The 22,285-nt window shown below is 40.8% G+C and overlaps 1 protein-coding gene across 2 annotated transcripts in view; it reads right to left on the reverse strand.

The window, feature by feature from the left end:
• Positions 1-22,285, reverse strand: part of slc4a10b (solute carrier family 4 member 10b) — an 89,732-nt gene that overhangs the window by 12,075 nt on the left and 55,372 nt on the right. For both annotated transcript variants that reach the window (XM_082174620.1, XM_082174619.1), the window contains 10 exons: positions 21,554-21,700; positions 19,098-19,192; positions 14,452-14,626; positions 13,952-14,085; positions 13,011-13,256; positions 12,102-12,207; positions 10,489-10,650; positions 10,268-10,381; positions 1,822-1,983; positions 1,118-1,369 (listed from right to left, as the gene is read on the reverse strand). In XM_082174620.1, coding sequence (XP_082030746.1) covers positions 1,118-1,369; positions 1,822-1,983; positions 10,268-10,381; positions 10,489-10,650; positions 12,102-12,207; positions 13,011-13,256; positions 13,952-14,085; positions 14,452-14,626; positions 19,098-19,192; positions 21,554-21,700 — 1,593 coding nt within the window. The remainder of the gene's footprint in view (positions 1-1,117; positions 1,370-1,821; positions 1,984-10,267; positions 10,382-10,488; positions 10,651-12,101; positions 12,208-13,010; positions 13,257-13,951; positions 14,086-14,451; positions 14,627-19,097; positions 19,193-21,553; positions 21,701-22,285) is intronic.

Consider the following 22,285-nt stretch of genomic DNA (forward strand, 5'->3'; position numbering starts at 1 on the left):
TTGGTTGACTGTGTTTCATTTTGATAATGAGTAGTCTGCGATATGAAGCAACGCCAGAACTGATACTATGTTGTGTGAGAGCGTGATGCGCCTGCGCCATCACTTGGATTTGTAAAACTACTGCAGTGCAGCCAGAATGCTCTGTTCGACTTATCTGAGATCCTTTACTCTTCCCTGTGGATGACCTGTGACCTACTTTCTGTAAGATCAGAATTTTTGAGATTGAATTTTAGAAAACTGAATTTGAAGTTCCGAATTTCTTCATCTTGAAAACTTGAATCTGTATTTTTTTTAAACTGAATATTTGCAGTATAAGAATTCAGAACAAAAAAACTAGCTGTTTGAAAATACACGTCTATAAAATTCAGCCATAAAAACATTTCAATTTGTTAAATTTCAAATGTTCAATATTCGTTTAAAAAAAAACAAATTCAGACCTATTTAAACTACCACCTAAAATTCTATTTTGTTAGATTACACTTGCAAATAATTCAAATTTACACAATTCAAATTCAAATAATTTTGTCATATTATAAGCTCCATATTAATAGGGCCATAGATGTATAAAGCACAGCTCACACAGAAGTCACTTTCAAACCGAGCTTGGTCAGCGCGGCGACCTACTGTGTGTCATTCGCAACTCAAACACGAGCGAAATCTCTGCGGGGAACTTTTTCGCCCTCACGTGAAACTCCCAATCACGCAGATTCTTATCGGAGTGACTAGATTTCACGGAGCAACAGTAAATGACAGTACTAGTGTTGACAAAAGAACCAACTTCGGTACCAAGTCGGTACTGAAAGTTTAAAAATGTGACGCTTTAAGCGCTGTTGAGCGGATTCATAAACACCTCTGATTGGCCATTGTCTGTGTAAGCGCTCGCTGAAGAGCGTCATTGATGTATATTTACAACATGTTTTTGAAGCGCTGATCATTGTAGACCAATCACTGACATATTTGATGAGTGCGTGAGTACAATGGCCAATCAGAGGTGTTTATGATTCCGCTCAACAGCGCTCCAATTTTTTTAATTTCAGTATCGACTTGGTACCGAAGTCGGTACTTAAGACAGTACCCATAAATGTAAATGCAAGTATGTTGATCATTGAGCTCAAACCTTCAGCACTGAGGTCATGAACACTGAACAGCCCATGAGGAGGAAGATCATGAGGCCGGTGACACGCTGCTCTCTGATCCCGAGGAACTTGGGCTGCTCTCCGGGAGCCGAACACTCGGACTCCAGCTTCAGGCTGTTCACATGAGTGATGGACAGAACCGTCGCCGCCACGAACCACGGCAGACCCATCAGAGAGCAAACGCCCAGCATCACACCCACCATGAACAGGTCCAGGTGATAGCCACAGCCTTTCTGTGGGCACAAGACGGAACACAAGGGGTTAACTCAGGCGCACAACTTACCGGCGGTTTATTGCACTGTCCATTTGTGTGAGAGTGTGTGTGTGAGAGAGTGTATGTGTGTGTGTGTGTGTGTGTGAGAGACAGAGAGAGAGTGTGTGTGTGAGAGAGAGAGAGAGAGAGAGAGAGAGAGAGAGAGAGAGAGAGAGAGAGAGAGAGTGTGTGTGTGTGTGTGTGTGTGTGTGTGTGTGTGTGTGTGTACTTGTACAACTATCTTTGTGAGGACCAGTTTGAGTTTTAGACCATTGGAGTGAGGACAAAGAGAGTAAAGTGAGGACATTTTGGCCGGTCCTCACTTTCTGAGAGCCTTTAAAGGCCTGTTTTAGGGATAAGGTTATAATGAGGTTAAGGGTCGGTTTAGGGTCAGGGTTCGGGTTAGGCACTTAGTTGTGTGTGTGTGAGCACCTTGAGCTTGTGCTCCTTCCGGTTGATGATGACAGCTGTGATCTGCTGGTCCATGAAGATGAGGATTGTGCAGAGGAGAGCGGGGAGGATGGTGATCACACACGTCCACCACGGGTTCGGTCCCAGCGGGTTAATGAACCACCCACGGTCGTCACGAGTTGGCTGGAAACACGTTGCAAAACTAAATTAAATTGGCAACATCTATTCTTATCAAGTCTATTAATATATCCTATGTTACAGTTAACATAAAGCTAACATTGAATTATATAATTAGCTGTATATACCACAGTGCATTTCATTGTATATTTATTATGGTTTTTAAAAAATATTTTTCACATCACATTTTTTAGCACATCATTGTTCTTTTACAGCCCACATATCTCCTTGTGTAAATTAAAATTAAAAATACATATAATTAAATAAAACAATTAATGTAATTTATTTAAAATTAAATGTAATTAAAAAAAAAAAACAAGATAATAAAGTTTGTTTATCTTTGATGTTGACTTGAGAAAGATTAGTCTAAAAGTTAAAATAGTTTTACAAGTTGTAAGTTTGATTGAAATAGTTTGAAAAGCTTGAAGTTTAAAGGAGATTAGATGTTAGATAGAGTGATAGATAGTATAGGAGCCAAAACACTGTACATATTATTTGGGATATGGAATAACCTTATATTTGATTTATAAGGGTTATATTACTACATTAATAGCTTATTGCTAATAGTAGTCAAACATAACTTTATTAAAAGATTATTATTTCTCAGTTATGTTTCTTAGTAATGTTAAGGAGGTTTACAGAAAACGATCATTGATATAATTTGAATTTTAAATGCTGTTTTTGTGATTTGGAAACAATGAAAACCATTTTCTGTTTAGCTCAGGGTTTATGTTGAATTTAGGGCTACCGCCCCTTTAAGAGAATTGTGCTGGGTTTCCCGCAATACCGTTGAAGCGTCATAACTGACTTTGGACGCTCGGAGCCAGCGGTGAACTAGGACCTGAGCGATATAGTTTTCTTACCGTAGCCTATGGACGTTACATTGTCTTAGAAATATCAGACAGCATTAGTTTTGGTTTAAGAAACATTTATTTTATTACTCCTGTAAAAAGATTTCACTGTGGGATCTGAATAAACGGTCATTTTTTGTTATCCTTTGACATTGGAGTCCAGTGGAGCTTTCTTTTTGCCCTGATACAACGTTCTACGGCACGAGTAACTAACTTTTGCAAGGGATTGGACTGCTGGCCCTGACATAGTAAGAAAACTGTGCTAAAAAAAAAAAGGATTCAAGAATCACAAACTGCTGGAGCTCTGTAAGGAAGGAAAAGAAGCAGATTGGTGGGCAGTGAGTACTGAAGAAAAGAGAATGTGGATGCTATTTGTGCCTTTTCTGTTGAGTGGAGACGTCAAAATTTAACATGCTTGTTGCTAATTAGCTAAGTTGGTGCAACTTTAGCTACTATTTGTAGCAAGTGCTGACAGCCTCTTGTGAGAGTGATTGAGAAACGTCTTCACCAGGCAAATAGGCAAATTGATTTTTTGGTTCTCTCTGTAACTTAAATTCATCAAGATGAGCCAAGCAGACTATTCAACCCCACAACCTGAACCTACTGAAGCTAGACAGGTTAAAGTCACAGCCAAGGCTTATGAAGAAAAAGTCCGTCATGCCATTAATAAAAGGAAAAACAAGCTAGGTCAGCTAACCAGCAAAATGAATCAGATAACTCAGTCAATGGATGAAGGTGACGACAGTAACCTGCCAGCTGTAGAGAAAATGTTATCAGTAGAGTTCAATAAACTGTTTGGAGAGTTTTGTGAACTAAATACATCAGTCAAAGTGTTACTGGATGAAACATCAGAAATGAATGCAGATCAGGAAGGATGGTTTAAGCCGAAGGCCGATATGTTTTATAACTTTGCTACTAAGGCTGAGAAATGGATAAAAGAGGTGTATCAGCGCATAGCCGAGGCTAAAAAGACAAATGAGGAGATTTCTCCTGAAGATAGTGCATCAGTGGCTATTGCTTCGAGAAAGTTAAGGAAAGGGTCTAAAGCACCATCCTCAGTACATTCCAAAGCATCCTCTGCATCAGCGGCCCGTCTGAAGGCTGAATTAGAGAGAGCTGAGCTACAAGCTCGAGCTTTCACTCTAAAACAAAAACAACTACTTGATGAACAGGAAGCTAAGATAAAAGCTGAGAGAGAGGAGTTGCAAATGCAGATCGCGCTTGCCGCCTCCGATGCTAAGTGCAGAGTACTAGAGGAGTTTGAAGGTATCAGAGCCTGGTCTAGAGTTAGCCAGCAAGATGGTATGAACTCTTACATAGAGAAAGCAAAGCACACGGTACCACAAGCTCCTAGGCAAGCTACGACTACTCCCCAAGCAGAAGTCAAAATAGAACCTGCTCGCAGAGGTAGCCATGGAGCCCCTACTAGGGATGTGAGGATGGAACAGGAGACTTTGCTACAAGAATCTTCGCCATTATCCATTATTGACTTCCTAATGAAACAACAGAACCTCGCTACCCTGCCACCTCAGAAGATTCCAATATTCAAGGGGGACCCTATGGAATACAGGCTATTCATCAGGGCCTTTGAACATGGAGTAGAGGATAAGACGGATAGTGACAGGGACCGGCTGTACTACATGGAGCAGTACACGGACGGGCAGCCGAGAGAGCTTATACGAAGTTGTTTTCACATGGAACCGCAAACTGGCTATCGTGAAGCCAAGAGGCTCTTAAAGGAGCACTTTGGTAATGGATATAAGATTTCAATGGCGTACATCGACAAAGCACTGGCCTGGCCGACAATCAAGTCAGATGACGGAGAAGCACTTCACTCCTTTGGCCTTTACCTCACAGGATGCCTCAACGCAATGTCGGATGTAGAGTACATGCAAGAGCTTGACAGTGTGTCCAATATGCGAGCTATCGCTGCCAAGCTTCCATACAAGCAGAGGGAGAGGTGGAGAAGCAAAGCATGTGCTCTCCTAGAGAAGGAGCAACGCAGCGCTAAGTTCAGGGACCTTGTCGGCTTTGTGATTCAGCAAGCGGAAGAAGCCCTCCACCCACTCTTCGGCGACATTACGGATGGAAACAAGAGCCATGTAAGGGCTCACAAGACTGAGAAATCAGCCAGAACGAGTGGTGCTCAGAGAAGCTTCACTACTGCAGCCACAGCAGTCAAGAATCCGGCAGAGACAAAATTAAAGCCCAAGGGAGAATCACTGTGTGCTTTCTCGACCCCTTGTCTCTTCTGCCAAGGAGAACAGCACACCTTGGAACACTGCAAAAGGATGAAAAGGTCTCTTCACAAGGAGAAGATCGACTTTCTTAAGAGTAAAGGACTATGCTTCAGTTGCCTGAAACAAGGACACATGAGCAAGGCCTGCGATGAGAAGATGGCCTGCCAGGTGTGCCAGCTTACTCACCCGACAGTTCTCCATAAGAAGAATAAGGATGCTACTGATGAAGCAAGGCAGAAGGAGCCATTGACTGACACGTCCAAAAACACAAAGCACAAGGTGGAACGAGCAGATGGAGAATCCAGTTCAGTAGTAAGTGGATGCATCAATGCAGAGATGAGGACCTGCAAAGCTACTGGGGCCGGCAATGTTAATAGTGTTCTGGCGATCGTTCCAGTACATGTCAAGGCCAAGAAAGGTAATAAGATTGTGACTACTTATGCGTTCCTCGACCCAGGCAGCAATGTCACCTTCTGCACAGAGAAGTTAATGGCCTCACTCAATGTCACAGGGAGGAAAACAAGTATTCTGCTGAAGACCATGGGAGGCGAGCGGCTGGTGAGCAGCCAAGTGGTGTCTGGTCTGGAAGTCAGCGGCATGGATGGCAACAGCTTCCTGGAGCTGCCCAACATCTATTCTCAGAGGGTGATCCCGGCACGTGAACAGAACATCCCTCTGCAGGAGGAAGTAGACAAGTGGCCTCATCTCAGTCAAGTGAAGATCCCAAAGATTCAGGCAGAGGTAGATCTTCTCATCGGGACTGACGTACCCAAGGCCATGGAGCCGTGGCAGGTGATACCCAGCGTGGAAGATGGGCCATACGCGGTAAAAACACGACTGGGCTGGATTGTCAATGGTCCTCTCCGTGGAGTCAACAGCCATGACACGACTAGTGGACTCATACAGGTCACTTCCAATCGCATATCAGTGGCTACGCTAGATGAGCGGTGGAACCATCAACAGTTCAAGATCGACTTTCCAGAGTGTCAAAACGACAGTGTAGAGATGTCAAGGGAAGACATCCAGTTTCTGGAAATGGTCTCGCAGTCAGCAAAACTCATAGAAGGTCACTACAGCATCGGTTTACCACTGAGGAACACAGTTTTCAAGATGCCGAACAACAGGAAAGTAGCTGAACAGCGAGCTCTCAACTTAAAGAAGAAGTTCATAAAGAATCCTCAGTTTCATGCTGAATACTCTGCGTTTGTGGAAGACTGGATCGTGAAGGATTACGCTGTCAAGGTTCCCAATGAAGAGATCAGTCGTAGCGATGGAAAGGTGTGGTACTTGCCACATCATGGCGTATATCATGCTAAAAAGTTGAAGATCCGAGTGGTGTTCGATTGTGGGGCGTCCTTCCAAGGCACCACATTGAATGATCAGCTCCTACAGGGGCCGGATCTGACGAGTACTCTGCTTGGTGTCATCACAAGGTTTCGGCAAGAGGTTGTGGCTGTCATGGCAGATGTGGAAGCCATGTTCCACCAGGTACGGGTGCCGGCTGAAGATGCTGACCTTCTGCGGTTTCTCTGGTGGCCCTCTGGTGACATCAGACAAGACATCGCAGAGTACCGAATGAGGGTGCACATATTCGGTGCCACCTCATCTCCGAGTTGTGCCACGTTTGCCCTACAGAAGTGTGCACACGACAGCAGAGGTCAGTACAATGCTGCAAGTGTTGACACAGTACTACGCAACTTCTATGTTGATGACTGCCTCAAGTCTGTCTGCTCAGAAGAGGAAGCAGTATCTATGTACAGCGACTTGAGGGCCATCCTTCATTCAGGAGGATTCCGCCTTACGAAGTGGGTGAGCAACAGCAGAGCCGTGCTGTCTGCAATCCCTGTGGAGGAGAGAGCTGAAGAACTAAGAGACCTCAATCTTGACTTGGATATGCTACCTGTCGAACGAGCATTGGGGGTCCGATGGTGTATTGAGAGCGACAACTTCAAATTTAGGATCATCATCCAAGAGAGGCCACCCACAAGAAGAGGCATTCTCTCCGTAGTTGGCTCTATCTACGACCCGCTGGGTATTCTAGCACCGGTGGTCTTGACAGCAAAGCTAATCCTCCAGGAGCTCTGCCGACTCAAGCTGGGATGGGACGATGACATTCCAGAGCCCCTCGCTAAAGAATGGAACAGCTGGTTGGAGGATCTTCACTTGCTGAAGGATTTTGGAGTGTCTAGATGCTTCAAGCCCAGGGACTTTGGCAAGGTAATATTCAATCAGCTGCATCACTTTGCAGATGCTAGCCAAGAAGGCTACGGAACGGTGAGTTACTTGCTGCAGGAGAACGAAGAAAACAAGCTTCACGTTGCCTTCGTCATGGCAAAGGCCAGGGTGGCACCCCTCAAGCCCCTCACCATCCCACGCATGGAACTAGCGGCAGCTACCATGGCAGCGCGCATGGACAAAGCCCTGAGGTCAGAAATGGAACTCCACTTGGACGAATCGGTGTTCTGGTCAGACAGCACCACGGTGCTCAAGTACATCGGAAATAGAACCAGCCGATTTCGCACCTTCGTCGCTAATCGAGTGGAAATTATTTTGAAGCTGTCAGAAGTTAGACAGTGGCGACATGTAAATACAGCCAAGAATCCTGCTGACATTGCGTCAAGAGGACTCGACGTGAGATCCTTTCTGCGCAATGAGTCATGGATAAAGGGGCCGGACTTTCTCACAAAGCCAGAGGAGGAATGGCCACAGAACCCAGACAACCATGGGGACCTAACCTCGGAGGACCCAGAGGTAAGGAAAGCCATGGTCAACACTACTGCAGTCGAGGAGCAGTTGGACACAGTGCAGCGGTTCCTTGAGTATTACTCCTCCTGGAATCGTCTGAAGAAGGCAGTCAGCTGGATGCTGAAGCTGAGAAACACGCTGCTGACTCTGTGTCGTAAGAGGGAAGAGATGAATGCGTCACTTCCACAGTCTGAGGTTCAGAAAAAGATGAAGATCTTCAAGGAAAGCCTTCCAAAGACCAACCTCACTGTGGAGAACCTCAAGGAAGCGGAGCTTGAGATCATTCGTTTCTGTCAGCGGCGAAAGTACTCTGAGGAGATCTCTATTCTTCGGAAAGGTGAAGACGTTAAGATGAGCAGTCACATCTACAAGCTCAAACCCAAACTACAGGAGGGGATCCTTAGAGTAGGAGGAAGACTCAGCAGATCAGCGATGCCTGAAGAGGTGAAACACCCTGCCATCCTACCTAAGGACTTCCATGTGACGGAGCTTATACTCAGAGATATACATGAGTGCGTGGGTCACAGTGGTCGCAACCATGTACTGTCCAAGTTGCGACTGAAGTATTGGGTTCCTGGTGCTCACTCAGCTATAAGAAGAGTCCTATCAAGGTGTGTGACATGTCGACGCTCGCATGGTGCAGCTGGACAACAGCAGATGGCAGATTTGCCCCAGGACAGGGTACTTCCAGATGAACCCCCTTTCACCTACACTGGAGTTGACTACTTCGGTCCGTTCGAAGTCAAACGGGGCAGAAGCTTAGTAAAGAGGTGGGGCGTTATCTTCACCTGCCTGGCTATCCGTGCTGTCCATCTGGAGATGGCATCATCGTTGGACACGGACTCATTCATTGACGCTCTTCGTCGATTTCTAGCGAGACGAGGCCAAGTGAAAATCCTCCGTTCAGATAATGGGACTAATTTTGTGGGGGCGGAGAAGGAGCTAAAGAGAGCTATGGAGGAATGGAATGTCTCCAAGATTGAAAGCAGTCTGCGTCAGAGGGGCATCCAGTGGATTTTCAACCCCCCGACTGGTTCCCACCATGGCGGCGTCTGGGAACGGATGATTCGGTCGGTCAGGAAGATCCTCAGTAGCACTGTAAGACTTCAAACTCTGGATGAGGAAGGCCTGCACACTGTCTTGTGTGAGGCAGAAGCCATCATCAACAGTCGACCTATAACTAAAGCCTCTAATGACCCATCAGACCTGGAAGCGCTTACCCCCAATCACCTCTTGCTTCTTCAATCAAAGCCTTCTCTGCCACCAGGCCTCTTTATGAAGGAGGATGTCTACGCCCGCAGGAGGTGGAAACAGGTCCAGTATATAGCCGACATATTCTGGAAGCGATGGACAAGAGAATACCTCCCGCAGTTACAGGAAAGGCAGAAGTGGACTCGTGCTTCCCGGAACTTCGCTGAGGGGGACATCGTCTTGATCGTCGATGATTCTGCGCCCCGCAACTCCTGGGTCCTTGGTAAGATCATCGAGGTGGTTCCAGACGCGCACGGGCTCGTGCGCCGGGTCCGCATCAAGACGAAGACAACCACATTAGATAGACCCATTACCAAGGTCTGTCTTCTCCAAGAAGCTGTATGAGGCGGTACTGAAGACAGCTACAGAGACACTCGACAGTTATTTGTTATTAGTTTAAGTTTGTTGGCTCCTTGTTGTTTTGTAAAGTAATTGTTTCTGAAATAAGAAAAAATTAGGGGCCGGAATATAGGAGCCAAAACACTGTACATATTATTTGGGATATGGAATAACCTTATATTTGATTTATAAGGGTTATATTACTACATTAATAGCTTATTGCTAATAGTAGTCAAACATAACTTTATTAAAAGATTATTATTTCTCAGTTATGTTTCTTAGTAATGTTAAGGAGGTTTACAGAAAACGATCATTGATATAATTTGAATTTTAAATGCTGTTTTTGTGATTTGGAAACAATGAAAACCATTTTCTGTTTAGCTCAGGGTTTATGTTGAATTTAGGGCTACCGCCCCTTTAAGAGAATTGTGCTGGGTTTCCCGCAATACCGTTGAAGCGTCATAACTGACTTTGGACGCTCGGAGCCAGCGGTGAACTAGGACCTGAGCGATATAGTTTTCTTACCGTAGCCTATGGACGTTACATTGTCTTAGAAATATCAGACAGCATTAGTTTTGGTTTAAGAAACATTTATTTTATTACTCCTGTAAAAAGATTTCACTGTGGGATCTGAATAAACGGTCATTTTTTGTTATCCTTTGACATTGGAGTCCAGTGGAGCTTTCTTTTTGCCCTGATACAACGTTCTACGGCACGAGTAACTAACTTTTGCAAGGGATTGGACTGCTGGCCCTGACAGATAGATAGATAGATAGATAGATAGATAGATAGATAGATAGATAGATAGATAGATAGATAGATAGATAGATAGATAGATAGATAGATAGATAGATAGATACAGACCTTAAACTCATTCGGGACCTGTAGTTTGGTTGAAGGCACCCCTAGAGCGTAATCCACCAGAACCATTGTAGCAATAGTGATGAACACGGCGAAGTCACTGATGATGGATCTGACCTGAAACATCCATCAGAAATGTTATTCCCTCTTTCTCCTCCTCTCCACAGTGACACTAGAGGGCGCCAGGCTGCAAATAACTCCTCGTGGTGACAGATCTGCAGTACCTTAGTGGGGAAGTAGCGGCTGGTCTTGAACTCTTTGAGGAACGCTGACATGGCCACTGTAGAGAAGAAGAGAACTACAGACCAGAAGAGAACATCAGGAACGTACGGACCATGAGGCCCGCAAGCTGACCCGACAAACTCTCCTTTCTTCTCAATGCAATCCTGAAATTACAAAGATAAACAACGGGTCAGGTTTTTTTTTTTTACTTAAAGGAATAGTTCACTCACAACAACACGAGGATGAGTAAATGGTAACAAGTGATTCATTTTTGGATGAGCTGTTCTTTTAAATGTTCCAAAACACAAACACACACACAGACATCTGCTCAACATGCTGCTATTGCAACTCTTGCCCGTTAAAAGACGAGCAGAAGCAATGATCTTTTTAGCTTTTATGATGATTTAACAGATGCAATCCAGTCTAATACAGCATTTCCTTAACAGTCTCTCTATCATGTCACTCAAATTAGAATTTTTTATTCCCATAAAAGGACATTTTTACAATTATTCTAAAAATCTTTCACTTCGCTTCTAGAGTTTCTGCAGGTTTTATAAAGGTAATTTAAGACCCTGTTTAAGACCAAATGTGACCCTGGATCACAAAACCAATCACAAGTCGCACGGGTATATTTGTGGCAATAGCCAACAATACATTTGTATGGGTCAAATTTATCAAATTTTCTTTTATGCCAAAAATCATTAGGATATTAAGTAAAGCTCATGTTCCATGAAGATATTTTATAAATTTCCTACCGTAAATATATAAAACATTTATTTTTGTGAGTGAATGCAGCACAATCGTGAACATAAATGAACAACTTTAAAGGAGATTTTCTCAATGTTTTGATTTTTTTGCACCCTCAGATTCCAGATTTTCTAATAGTTGCATCTCGACCAAATATTGTCCTATCCTAACAAACCTTACATCAACTTATTTATTATATGATGAAAAATTGACCCATGTGACTGGTTTTGTGGTCCAGGGTCACACATAAAGAAATTTTAAGGGATAAATTTAAAGGAACACAATATTCTTAAATCAAGATACATTTACTTAAAATGCATAATGACATAAAATATGAAGTGAAAAATGAAACGAGTTTATGTTTAAAACAAGAACAAAGATCAGCTCAGAAAACTCAGCTTAACTCATTGACAGATATACGCTCTTGTTTTAGGCATAAACTTACTTTGTTTTTAAACTTTTACAATTGCAAACGTTTTTTACAATTGCATCTCAGTAAATGCATTTTGATTTGAATGTTTATATATTAATTTTATTATTGGAAAGCAGAAAAAAAAAAAAAAACCCAAAGGAAGATATTATTTTTTTGCAGTGCATGCAACATTTAATGCCAAAACTTTATAAATGTAAGACTTTCTGCTCTGATTTAAGACATTTTAAGGCCTTGATTCATGTGTTAAGACTTAATTAAGACTTTTTAAGACCCACAGAAACATTTAATCAGACAACAGAAGGCATGTAGTAGATTGTGTGCAACAGGTTTTTAGCAATTTTTAGCAAATCGATTGTGTTGATAATTTAGATGCCTTAGAAATGTGTGCATCAAATATGATCAAGTAGGCATTATAGGGTTAATATCAGTTCAGACCTGAACTTCCAGAGCCTCCCAGAAGATCTCCGGAGCCGAGATGTTGTTCTGCTCCCAGTACAGAAGGGTGGCATTGCTGGGGTTTGCAGGCTCAATACAGGAACACCTAAAGAACAGAAGCATCCTTTAACGTGCTTTGCTATAAAAAGAGGTTAAAGGGGTGGTTGATTATGATTTCACTTTTCTAACTTTAGTTAGTGTGTAATGTTGCTGTTTGAGCATAAACAACATCTGCAAAGTTACAACGCTCAACGTTCAAAGCAAAGGGAGATATTTGCTTTTAAAGAAATCACTTTTTAAGGACTACAACAAACGGCTGGTAGAGACTACACCACATTCCTCCCGGGTTAGTGACATCACAAACCCTAGAATTTACATAAACCCCGCCCCCTGAACACGATTTATAGATTATCAAGACAGAATATGCTAATCAATGACTAGAGGATAACTACACATATACATAAATTCATCAACTAATCATTCAGAAATGTCCTGTTGCTTCTACATGTTGTCACTTCTTCTTGAGTCTCTCCATCATTGTCTGACTCCGGTTTGAACATAAAAGGCAAAAAGTTTTAGAAATTTTCAGTGCATGTGTGTGTGAGGTAAAAGGACACAAGCTGTTGTAGCTCCGCCCCCTGCGCCGGGAGCAGCAGCTCATTTGCATTTAAAGCAACAGACACAAAACGGTGTGTTTTTGCTCACCCTCAAAAAGTAACAATTTTATCATGCTATATAAAAATATCTGTGGGGTATTTAGAGCTAAAACTTCACATACACACTCTGGGGACATCAGAGACTTATTTTACATCTTGTGAAAAGTGGCATTATACCACTCCTTTAAATTGCATTAGTTTCTATAATCTTGGTGTCCATTTCATTCTGTTCCTCATTAAGTTGTATGTTCACCTGTAAGTGGTGAGTTTCTGCAGATTGTTGTTCATATTAATGGGATACGTCTCCCCGAGATGAATGAGCTTCTCCAAGGCCTCATAGATGAAGATGATGCAGATGAGCGAGGCGAAGGCCTCCTCGGTGAAGCGCGTGATGTAACAGACGAGTGAACTGGCATCAGTGGCCACCAGTAGCAGACAGAGGAACGCCGTCCACAGCCCGATACACGTCCTGAGGGACAGGTACGACAGCCCGTACTCCCTGCAAACACACACACTGTGAGCCTGTATTCCCTGCAAACACACACCGTGAGCCCGTATTCCCTGCAAACACACACCGTGAGCCCGTATTCCCTGCAAACACACACCGTGAGCCTGTATTGTCTGCAAACACACACACACACCGTGAGCCCGTATTCCCTGCAAACACACACACACCGTGAACCCGTATTCCCTGCAAACACATGCTAGAACGAGATAAAATGATAAAATTGATAAAATTATAGATAGAATGATAGATAGAATGATAGATAGAATGATAGATAGAACGATAGATAGACAGATAGATAGAATGATAGATAGAACGATAGATAGACAGATAGATAGAATGATAGATAGAACGATAGATAGACAGATAGATAGAATGATAGATAGAACGATAGATAGACAGATAGATAGAATGATAGATAGATAGATAGATAGATAGATAGATAGATAGATAGATAGATAGATAGATAGATAGATAGATAGATAGATAGATAGATAGATAGATAGATAGATAGATAGATAGATAGATAGAACGAGAGATAGATAGAATGAGAGATAAAACGATGGCGTCAGATAATTACATTATCTAAAACAATTAATATAAATTATTTTCTTTAATTCATTCATTCAATTTAAACAAGTGTTTGCACTAAGCAATATAAAAGATCAGAGCAATGGCATTAGACATACTTGCAGAATTTGAACAGTATTTTCTCAAACACCAGAACGGGTCCAGTGCTGCCCAGTATAGTGAGAGGCTGTCCGGCGAACAGCGAGTACGCGATTCCAGTCATCGAGGCTCCAAACAGCGACTCAATGGCACTCTGAGAAGAGGGGAGAACATGTTAACATGTTTCGCAATGGAAATACGTTTTTAACTTTATTGCGTTATCCTTGACAAATTAGTGTATTTCACTACTTTCTTTGCCTACACTGTAAAAAAAATATATACTGTATATCGTTGGATTAACTTAAAAAAGTTTTGAGTTCATTGAAATAAAAAATGTGAGTTAATACAACAAAGGAGATTGGTTTAATACATAGAAACTCAAAATATTATGCTATCTGAATTACATTATTTAAGTTGATTTGACAAAATATAAAAAGTTGTGATAACAAATCATGAAAATGAGTTTTTACAGTGTAATAAATCAAATCAAATCAAACACATGGTGTTGATGTGATCTTACTATGCGTCCCTCGGTAGCTTCTCCCAGCAGTCCTCCGAAGGTGATGACCGGGGACATGCACGCGCAGTACAGGAACAGGAACGAGGCCAAACACTGCAGGCTGAGCGCATCGGTGAAATCCGACAGAAAGTGAGGAGCCTTCCTCTTCACATCCAGAATTAATCCACCGAAAAGCCTGACAAAACACACCAGACACACAAGATTACTGCCTTCTGAGCCACGGAAAGAGCTGGAAAACTGTCTTCGACTAAATTCAGCGCACATTCAGAGCCGAGTTATATTCCGTAGAGATATATGCAAAATAAACAGTAAAAATAAACAGTATTTTCATGACAATTAAATGTTTTCCTTCCAAATTGTCATTACTATTATGCAAAAAATATATATATTTTAATATTACTTAAATTGTCATTTTTACAGTAATGTATTATATTACAGTAATGATGGGAATTAAAATGTAAAATATCAAGATGCATGACAGTAATGGGAATTTGGGAGGGGAAAAGTGCTTAGTTCTCATGAAAATAATGTCACAATTATTGAGACGGATTGCAAAACAATCTTAATGCACCTAAAACATTTTTTATATTTTTATTTTTATTTTGCAGTGCAGAGAATTTGGTGCAAATCACATTTCTAACATTTTCCTAAATAATAATAAAAAAAGTTTATCTATGGGATGGCTTTTCTCCATTTGTCGACACGTGGAATATTCCTTGCATTAAACAACAGTTTTCGTTTTTACAGTACTGTATTATATTAATGAGAATAATGGGAATTAAAAATATATTCAGATGTACAGTACAATATCGAGATGCATTACAGTAATGGGAGTTTGGCGTGTAAATGTGCTTAATTCTCATGAAAATAATGCACATAAAAAACAGGCTTAATTTTTTAACTATTATTTCTTTTCTTTTCTTTTTTCTTTTACTGTGTAAAGATTTTTTTCTTGCAAGCCACACATCTTCTACTAACATTTTCCTAAGCAGAAAAGTAATTTTATCTATAGGAAGGCTGGAGGGTGGATTGTTTTTCTCCATGCTCCGACACATATGTGGAATATTCCTCTCAATAAGTCACAGGTTTTCTGACCAGTCTGGCGTCTGGCGCGTCTTGCATATGAAAAAACAGTTGCATTATATATATATTTTAATTTAGTAAATGCTAAATACAACTTCATAGTTTGTAAGAAATACAACAGTGAATTTTCACAGTTCTCCGCCATTAACTGGTGTGGCTAAAATGATGTATAAATGTATAAAACTGAAATCAATTTAGTACATACATATACGGTAAAACACTTTTAATTCAATTTTGTATTTAAAAAAAGTCTTAATATTTGGCAGTCCAGTTGAAGAAAGAAATGATATACTGTACACAGTATACATAGTATATAAGGCAGACATACTATAAAACTATAAAACCAGAAAGAAATATTAATTAGGGCTGATCAGATATGACCATTTGGGAGAAAAGAGCCATCTGAGAACAGAAGGGGATTATTGTTGTGAGAAGAGAGAAAGTCACTCAAAGTTGTGAAAACTGTCACTCAACAGGAAGAGTGTGACCAAATGTCAAACATGGCATCTGTCCAGTTCACTGGAGAGTTGAAAACCTGGTCTTCAGTGGCACGGCTCTCGGTTACATCGTAGTAGACAATGAAACCATCATCCTCAATGATCTGCATTATTATGTGCTCTTTAACTGTCATAATGAACATGACCTGTTCCGTTATTTTGGTTTCTGAGAGGATCATTTATATTTTTCAAGGTTGATGAGACTTAATTGAATTAAGCTGTGTTATGTTTAAGTATTAACTTCGAAATAGGAGTATAGACCAACAAAATGTTGAAAAACAGCTCAGATAATTTGGAAGAATTTAAAGGCGTGGGATAATGCCTTTTTCACAAGATGTAAAATAAGTCTCTGATGTCCCCAGAGTGTGTATGTGAAGTTTTAGCTCAAAATACTCCACAGATATTTATTTTATATAGCATGTTAAAATTGTCATTTTTTGAGGGTGAGCAAAAACGCACCGTTTTATGTCTGTTCCTTTAAATGCAAATGAGCTGCTGCTCCCGGCACAGAGGGCGGAGCTTCAACAGCTTGTGTCCTTTTACTTCACACACACATGCACTGAAAATTTCTAAAACTTTTAGGCTTTTATATTCAAACCGGAGTCAGACAATGATGGAGAGACTCAAGAAGAAGTGACAACATGTAGAAGCAACAGGACATTTCTGAATGGTTAGTTGATGAGTTTATGTAGCTTATGTGTAGTTATCTTCTAGTCATTGATTAGCATATTCTGTCTTGATAATCTATAAATCGTGTTCCTGGGGGCGGGGTTTAAGTCCATTCTAGGGTTGGTAATGTCACTAACCCGGGAGGAATGTGGTGTAGTCTCTACCAGCCGTTTGTTGTAGTCCTTAAAAATATATATTTTTAAAGCAAATATCTCCCTTTGCTTTGAACTTAGAGCGTTGTAACTTTGCAGATGTTGTTTATGCTCAAACAGCAACATTACACACTAACTAAAGTTAGAAAAGTGAAATCATAATCAACAACCCCTTTAATGAGAAATTAGGGAGTTCAGATTGATATCTCAGAGTTTGGTATCTAGGCACAATTGTTAAAGGGATAGTTCACCCAAAAATATATGCTGACATCATTTACTCGCCCTCATGTCATTCCAAACCCGTAAGACTTTCGTTCATCTTCGGAACACAAATGAAGATCTTTTTGATGAAATCTGAGAGATTTCTTTCTGTCCCGCTAATGACAGCTTCGCAACTAAAATTAGGTTAAATCACTGGAGTTACATGGATTACTTTAATGATGTCTTTACTACCTTTTTGGGGCATACTTAAAGCATCTAATACAGATAAAACAAATCAAGAGACATAGGAAAAAATAAACATACCATAAATAAAATAAATAAAATGTCAACATCAGGTGTCAAAGGCCAAGGAGAAAAGGTGGGTTTTAAGACGCGATTTAAAAACAGACAGTGAAGAGGCTTGTCTAATGGGAAGAGGCAGATCATTGCACAGTTTAGGAGCTGCCACAGCAAAAGCACGGTCCCCCCTGAGCTTATGTTTTGTTTTGGGCACATTCAGGAGTAGTTGATCAGCTGACCAGAGAGAACGAGTGGGTGTTTAAGGGTGTAGCAGCTCCAAAATGTAGGGTGGGGCAAGACCGTTTAGGGATTTAAAAGCAAATAAAATCATTTTAAATTGGATCCTAAAATGTACGGGCAGCAGTGAAGTGAGGCTAACATGGGCGAAATGTGCTCGTGTTTATGTGTTCCAGTTAAAAGTCACGCTGCAGTGTTTTGTACCATCTGGAGACGGGCTACAGAAGACCCACTTACCCCCACATACAGTGCATTACAGTAATCTAGCCGAGTGGTGACAAAGGCGTGGATTACTGTCTCAAAATGTTGCCACGGAAGATATGGCTTTGTTTTGGCCAGCTGTCTCAATTGAAAAAATCTTGATTTAACAACTGCCCTGATTTGACTGTCGAGCCTAAGGTCAGAATCAATTTGAACCCCTAGATTAGTGATGGTTGGCTTGGAGTACTGGGCCAAGGCACCCAAATCAACAGGAGGGGTCGCATTGGTCCCACCAAAAACCATCACTTCTGTCTTTTGTGCATTGAAACTTAAAAAGTTAAGAGCCATCCGGGCCTTTATATCTTCAAGACACTCGAGAAGCGGTCTAACAGTCTCATTCTTTTTAAGAGGCACATAAATCTGGCTATCGTCCGCGTAACAGTGGAATGACATGCCGTGCTTCCTGATTATTGAACCAAGCGGGAGCAAATAAAGAGAAAAGAGAAGAAGGCCTAAAAACTGAACCCTGAGGGACCCCACAAGAGAGAGGAGAAGAGGAGGACTCAGAGTCACCACGGCTGACACAGAAAGTCCGACCTTTCAAGTAGGACTTGAACCATTCTAGTGCTATGAGGCCCACCCACCGCTCTAAACGAGTGATCAGGATTTCATAGTCCTCAGTGTCAAACGCAGCAATTAAATCAAGAAGCACAAGAATAACACAATCACCAGAGTCAGTAGCTAAAAATAAATCATTAAAAACTTTTAAAAGATGCCATGTAGAGTTTTAAAACCGGACTGGAAAACCTAGAGAATATTGTGGTATTTCAAAAATGGCCTTAATTGACTGCATGACTATCTTTTCAAGAATTTTTGGTTTGGTGAGAGGCCTAAAATTAGAGAGGTCTGCAGGATCCAGACCAGGTTTTTTAATCAGAGGTTGCACTACTTCGTGTTTAAAATTTGCAGGGACCACACCTAAGGAGAGACTGCTATTGACAACTGCAAGAACAGTGGGGAAAACCTCTTTAGAAGAAGACAATATGGTCATTATCCAGCTTAATTCAGTTCAAGTTTTGTTTTCATCCGATAGTGTCAGTGCAGTGCAAGATTACATTAACATCTCTTCTGAAAGATGGACACAGGAAGAAAGATCTAAAAAAACAAACAACAAAAACAGCAGGACACTTCTGCAAACATCTCCATTCTTTCAGGAGATATTAAAGAGATCTATATTTTCGACGGCTTTCACACACACTAACGTGATTCTGATGTGTCTACACACATACACACACTCCAGACTGACCTCCCGGTGCGCTGCAGCTCAGGGCCTCCATGTCCACCGTGTTCCTCTGTCTCTGCCAGCTCTCCATTAGGCACTGCAGGGATCTTTCTCTTCTCCTGTCATATCAAACACAGAGATGATAGAGGGATACAGCAGAACTCTTAGCATTAAACTGTGAGAGGAGTTCTGACAGGACTTAGAGATATTGAAAGAGTTTGCAGAGATATTCCTCAAATATTCTCAAAAGCATCGTGAGCTAAGTTTATCGTAGCTCCACAATCTACTTAGGCTTAAGATGCTTTTGAGAAACGCAGCCCAGGTTAATGTTTGTTCTAAACCTGTAATCTTAAGTGTTGAACTACTGCGATCCAATTTGTAGCAGTAAATGAAGAGGTGTCATATCGATCGCAAGTTCAGTATGGAGTACCGCAAGGCTCAGTACTAGGACCGTTGCTTTTCACCCTGTACATGCTACCCTCGGGAGATATCATAAGGAAGCATGGCTTTAGTTTTCACTGTTACGCTGATGATACTCAGCTCTACATTTCTTCACGCCCTGACGAAACATACCAATTCACCAAATTATTGGATATATAGTTGATAGACTTGCAATTAATTAAGCCCAAATGGCTTAAAGGTGCAGTAAGCGATTTCTGAGAAATGCTGTTGAAAATCAACACTTAAACAAACAATTTAGTGAATAATGTGAACATCCCGCATATTAATAGCTGCAAAATATATACAATATCCAGGAAATCGAGCGAGTGAGAGAAAGCCTGTTTCCACCTGGTATTAAGATGCGTTTTCACAATGTTCCTCATTTAAATAATTTCCACCCAAGGCAAACACAAAATAAAGGGGCAGGGCCTGGTTGAGTTGAGTTAGAAGTTTGTTGAAATACATGGTTATGGTAAGGGGTGATACATTTCCCAAATACGTTCAAAGGATTTTACGAATCACAACACACTGATCCAGACGACCAATCAGATCAATTTGTATTTGTTACCGTTATACCTGGTATTATCATGCGTCTTCCGTGACCACTTGCGTTTGGATTTTGTGGAGACTCTCGCCTCTTTTTTCGAACCCGTGTTAGCTGGCTTATGTGAATTAATATAATAGTATAATAAAATTTAGATGAATATGCTCATTTGTGTCTCAGATTAATGTCAGTGTGCTGTTCTGTGCTTACATCACTTAAATGCACTGAAGAAAAAGGGTCTATTTTCGCTCTTTTGTTTTACAGTGCAGTGCTACAGTTAATCCTCTCTTCAATATTTCTAGATCGAGATTCTACAGTAAACGCTCCATTTTAATCTTTATAATGAGATGGAGACATAGCCAGCTGTGTGCTTTATAAATCATGTGCATTACATCACATGACTTACTGTACATACACATATGGCAGATAACATACTTGATTTTACTTAACAGAACAGTTTTTCATTCAATATTAACTAAAATAATATCCATGTATAACTACATTACCAGCTAAAGGTTTGAAAACACCTAATTAAAGGTGATGAAAACTCTGGGAAGTCTGGGAATGATGTAGTGACACAAACTCTCATATATTTAAAGAGAACCTTTTATGCTTTTTACCATGTTCATGTTTCTTTAGTGTGTAATGTTGCAGTTTGAGCATGAAAAAGCTCTGAAAGTCCCTCCAGCGAGAATTATTCTCTATATCAGTGTCAGTGTTTCTGAACTCCCTGAAACGCCTCCATTGTAGTCTTGAGTTTTCTTCCGGGAACAAACACGTCACAATATTCCTCATTTAAATAATTAATATGCAAAATAAAGGGGTGGGGCCTGGTTGAGTTAGTTAATAGTGTGTTGAAACTGCCTGTTATGGTAAGGGGCGGGACATTTCCCAAACACGCTCAAAGCACTTGACCAATCATAATGCACTGCTCCAGCCGACCAATCAGAGCACAATGTGCTTTTCAGAAGGAGGGGTTTAATAGAGACAGGAACTAAACAGAGCGTTACTGACAGACTGGGAAGAGACGAGCTGTCAAATATGGAAAAAATAATGTTTTTTGAACATTTATTCATGAAAACCTGTTCTAGTAGAGCCCAAAAACAAAATCAAGACTTTGAAAAAGGGCATAATATGGGCTCTTTTTCTTTATCTTGGTTCCAGCTCGGCTCACTCTGGAAATTCATGAGGTGCTTCATGGGATGCTTTTAAACTAGTAAATAAGGAAGAAGGACGTACCTTCACTATGAACTGCAACTCATCCCTTTCAATGCAATTAAACGTTTAATTTTGTTCAGAAATGCATATTTATGCGCAATATGTACGTCTACAAAACTCATTTGAAGCATTTAAGCATTAGTCTTTAGATCAAATGCCTTTTAAGGTTGTGAGCAACATAAATTTAGTCAAGTGTGTCCAGACTTTTGGCTAGTACAAAGGTGTTTGGCTAGTTTCTCAGGTTTATAGCTCCTGACTGTAATCTTGTTTCACTGACCTGGGATGGGACGTTTTTTGGCGGCTCTATCCTGATGGAAGGGTCCCATTCTCCTGGTGGCAGAACTGTAACTTGGTCAAGAAATTCGTCAATTCCAGCAATCAGATCATTGCGGTCTTTAGCTTTATAGGCCACATCATGGAAAACCTGCAAAAAAACAAAAAACAGAACATTCTTAGTCAAAAAATATGAATAACATGTGATGAAAGAAGAAACAATTATCTGAATTAAAGGAATAGTTTGTACAAATAATCTAAAAGTTTTTCATCATTTAGTGAAACACAAAATGAGATTGTATATTAGAGTTCGAGAGAACAACGGAAGTATTATCAAGCTCTAAAAAGGACAAATAAAGTTTATATGATACATTTGTATTAATTTTAGAGCTTGGCAGTATAAAACACATCCACATTCTTTGCATTTTGGATGTTCTCCCTAGTAAAAAATTTTTTTTTTAAATGAGGATCTGAAACGAAACGAGGGTGAATAAACGATAAACCATTTCTTTAAGACTAAATATACAGGAAGCCTGGAAAAAAGTAAATTTTCACATTATCATGCTCTTTAATAATGTCTTAAGATGTTGCCTTAGCAACATCAACCAGCAGCTTGGCACGAAGGGTGGTTTTCTGTCTAATTAGCAGTCATTTGCATGTTATTAGGGCCGCTCTGTAAGTCTCCTCTGCACCTCAAAGACTAAGTGAGAGAGAATCTGCTGAGCTGTGAAAGACC

The sequence above is a fragment of the Leuciscus leuciscus genome (assembly GCF_965113295.1).
Source record: "Leuciscus leuciscus genome assembly, chromosome: 7".
In the NCBI taxonomy this organism is placed as follows: domain Eukaryota; kingdom Metazoa; phylum Chordata; class Actinopteri; order Cypriniformes; family Leuciscidae; genus Leuciscus; species Leuciscus leuciscus.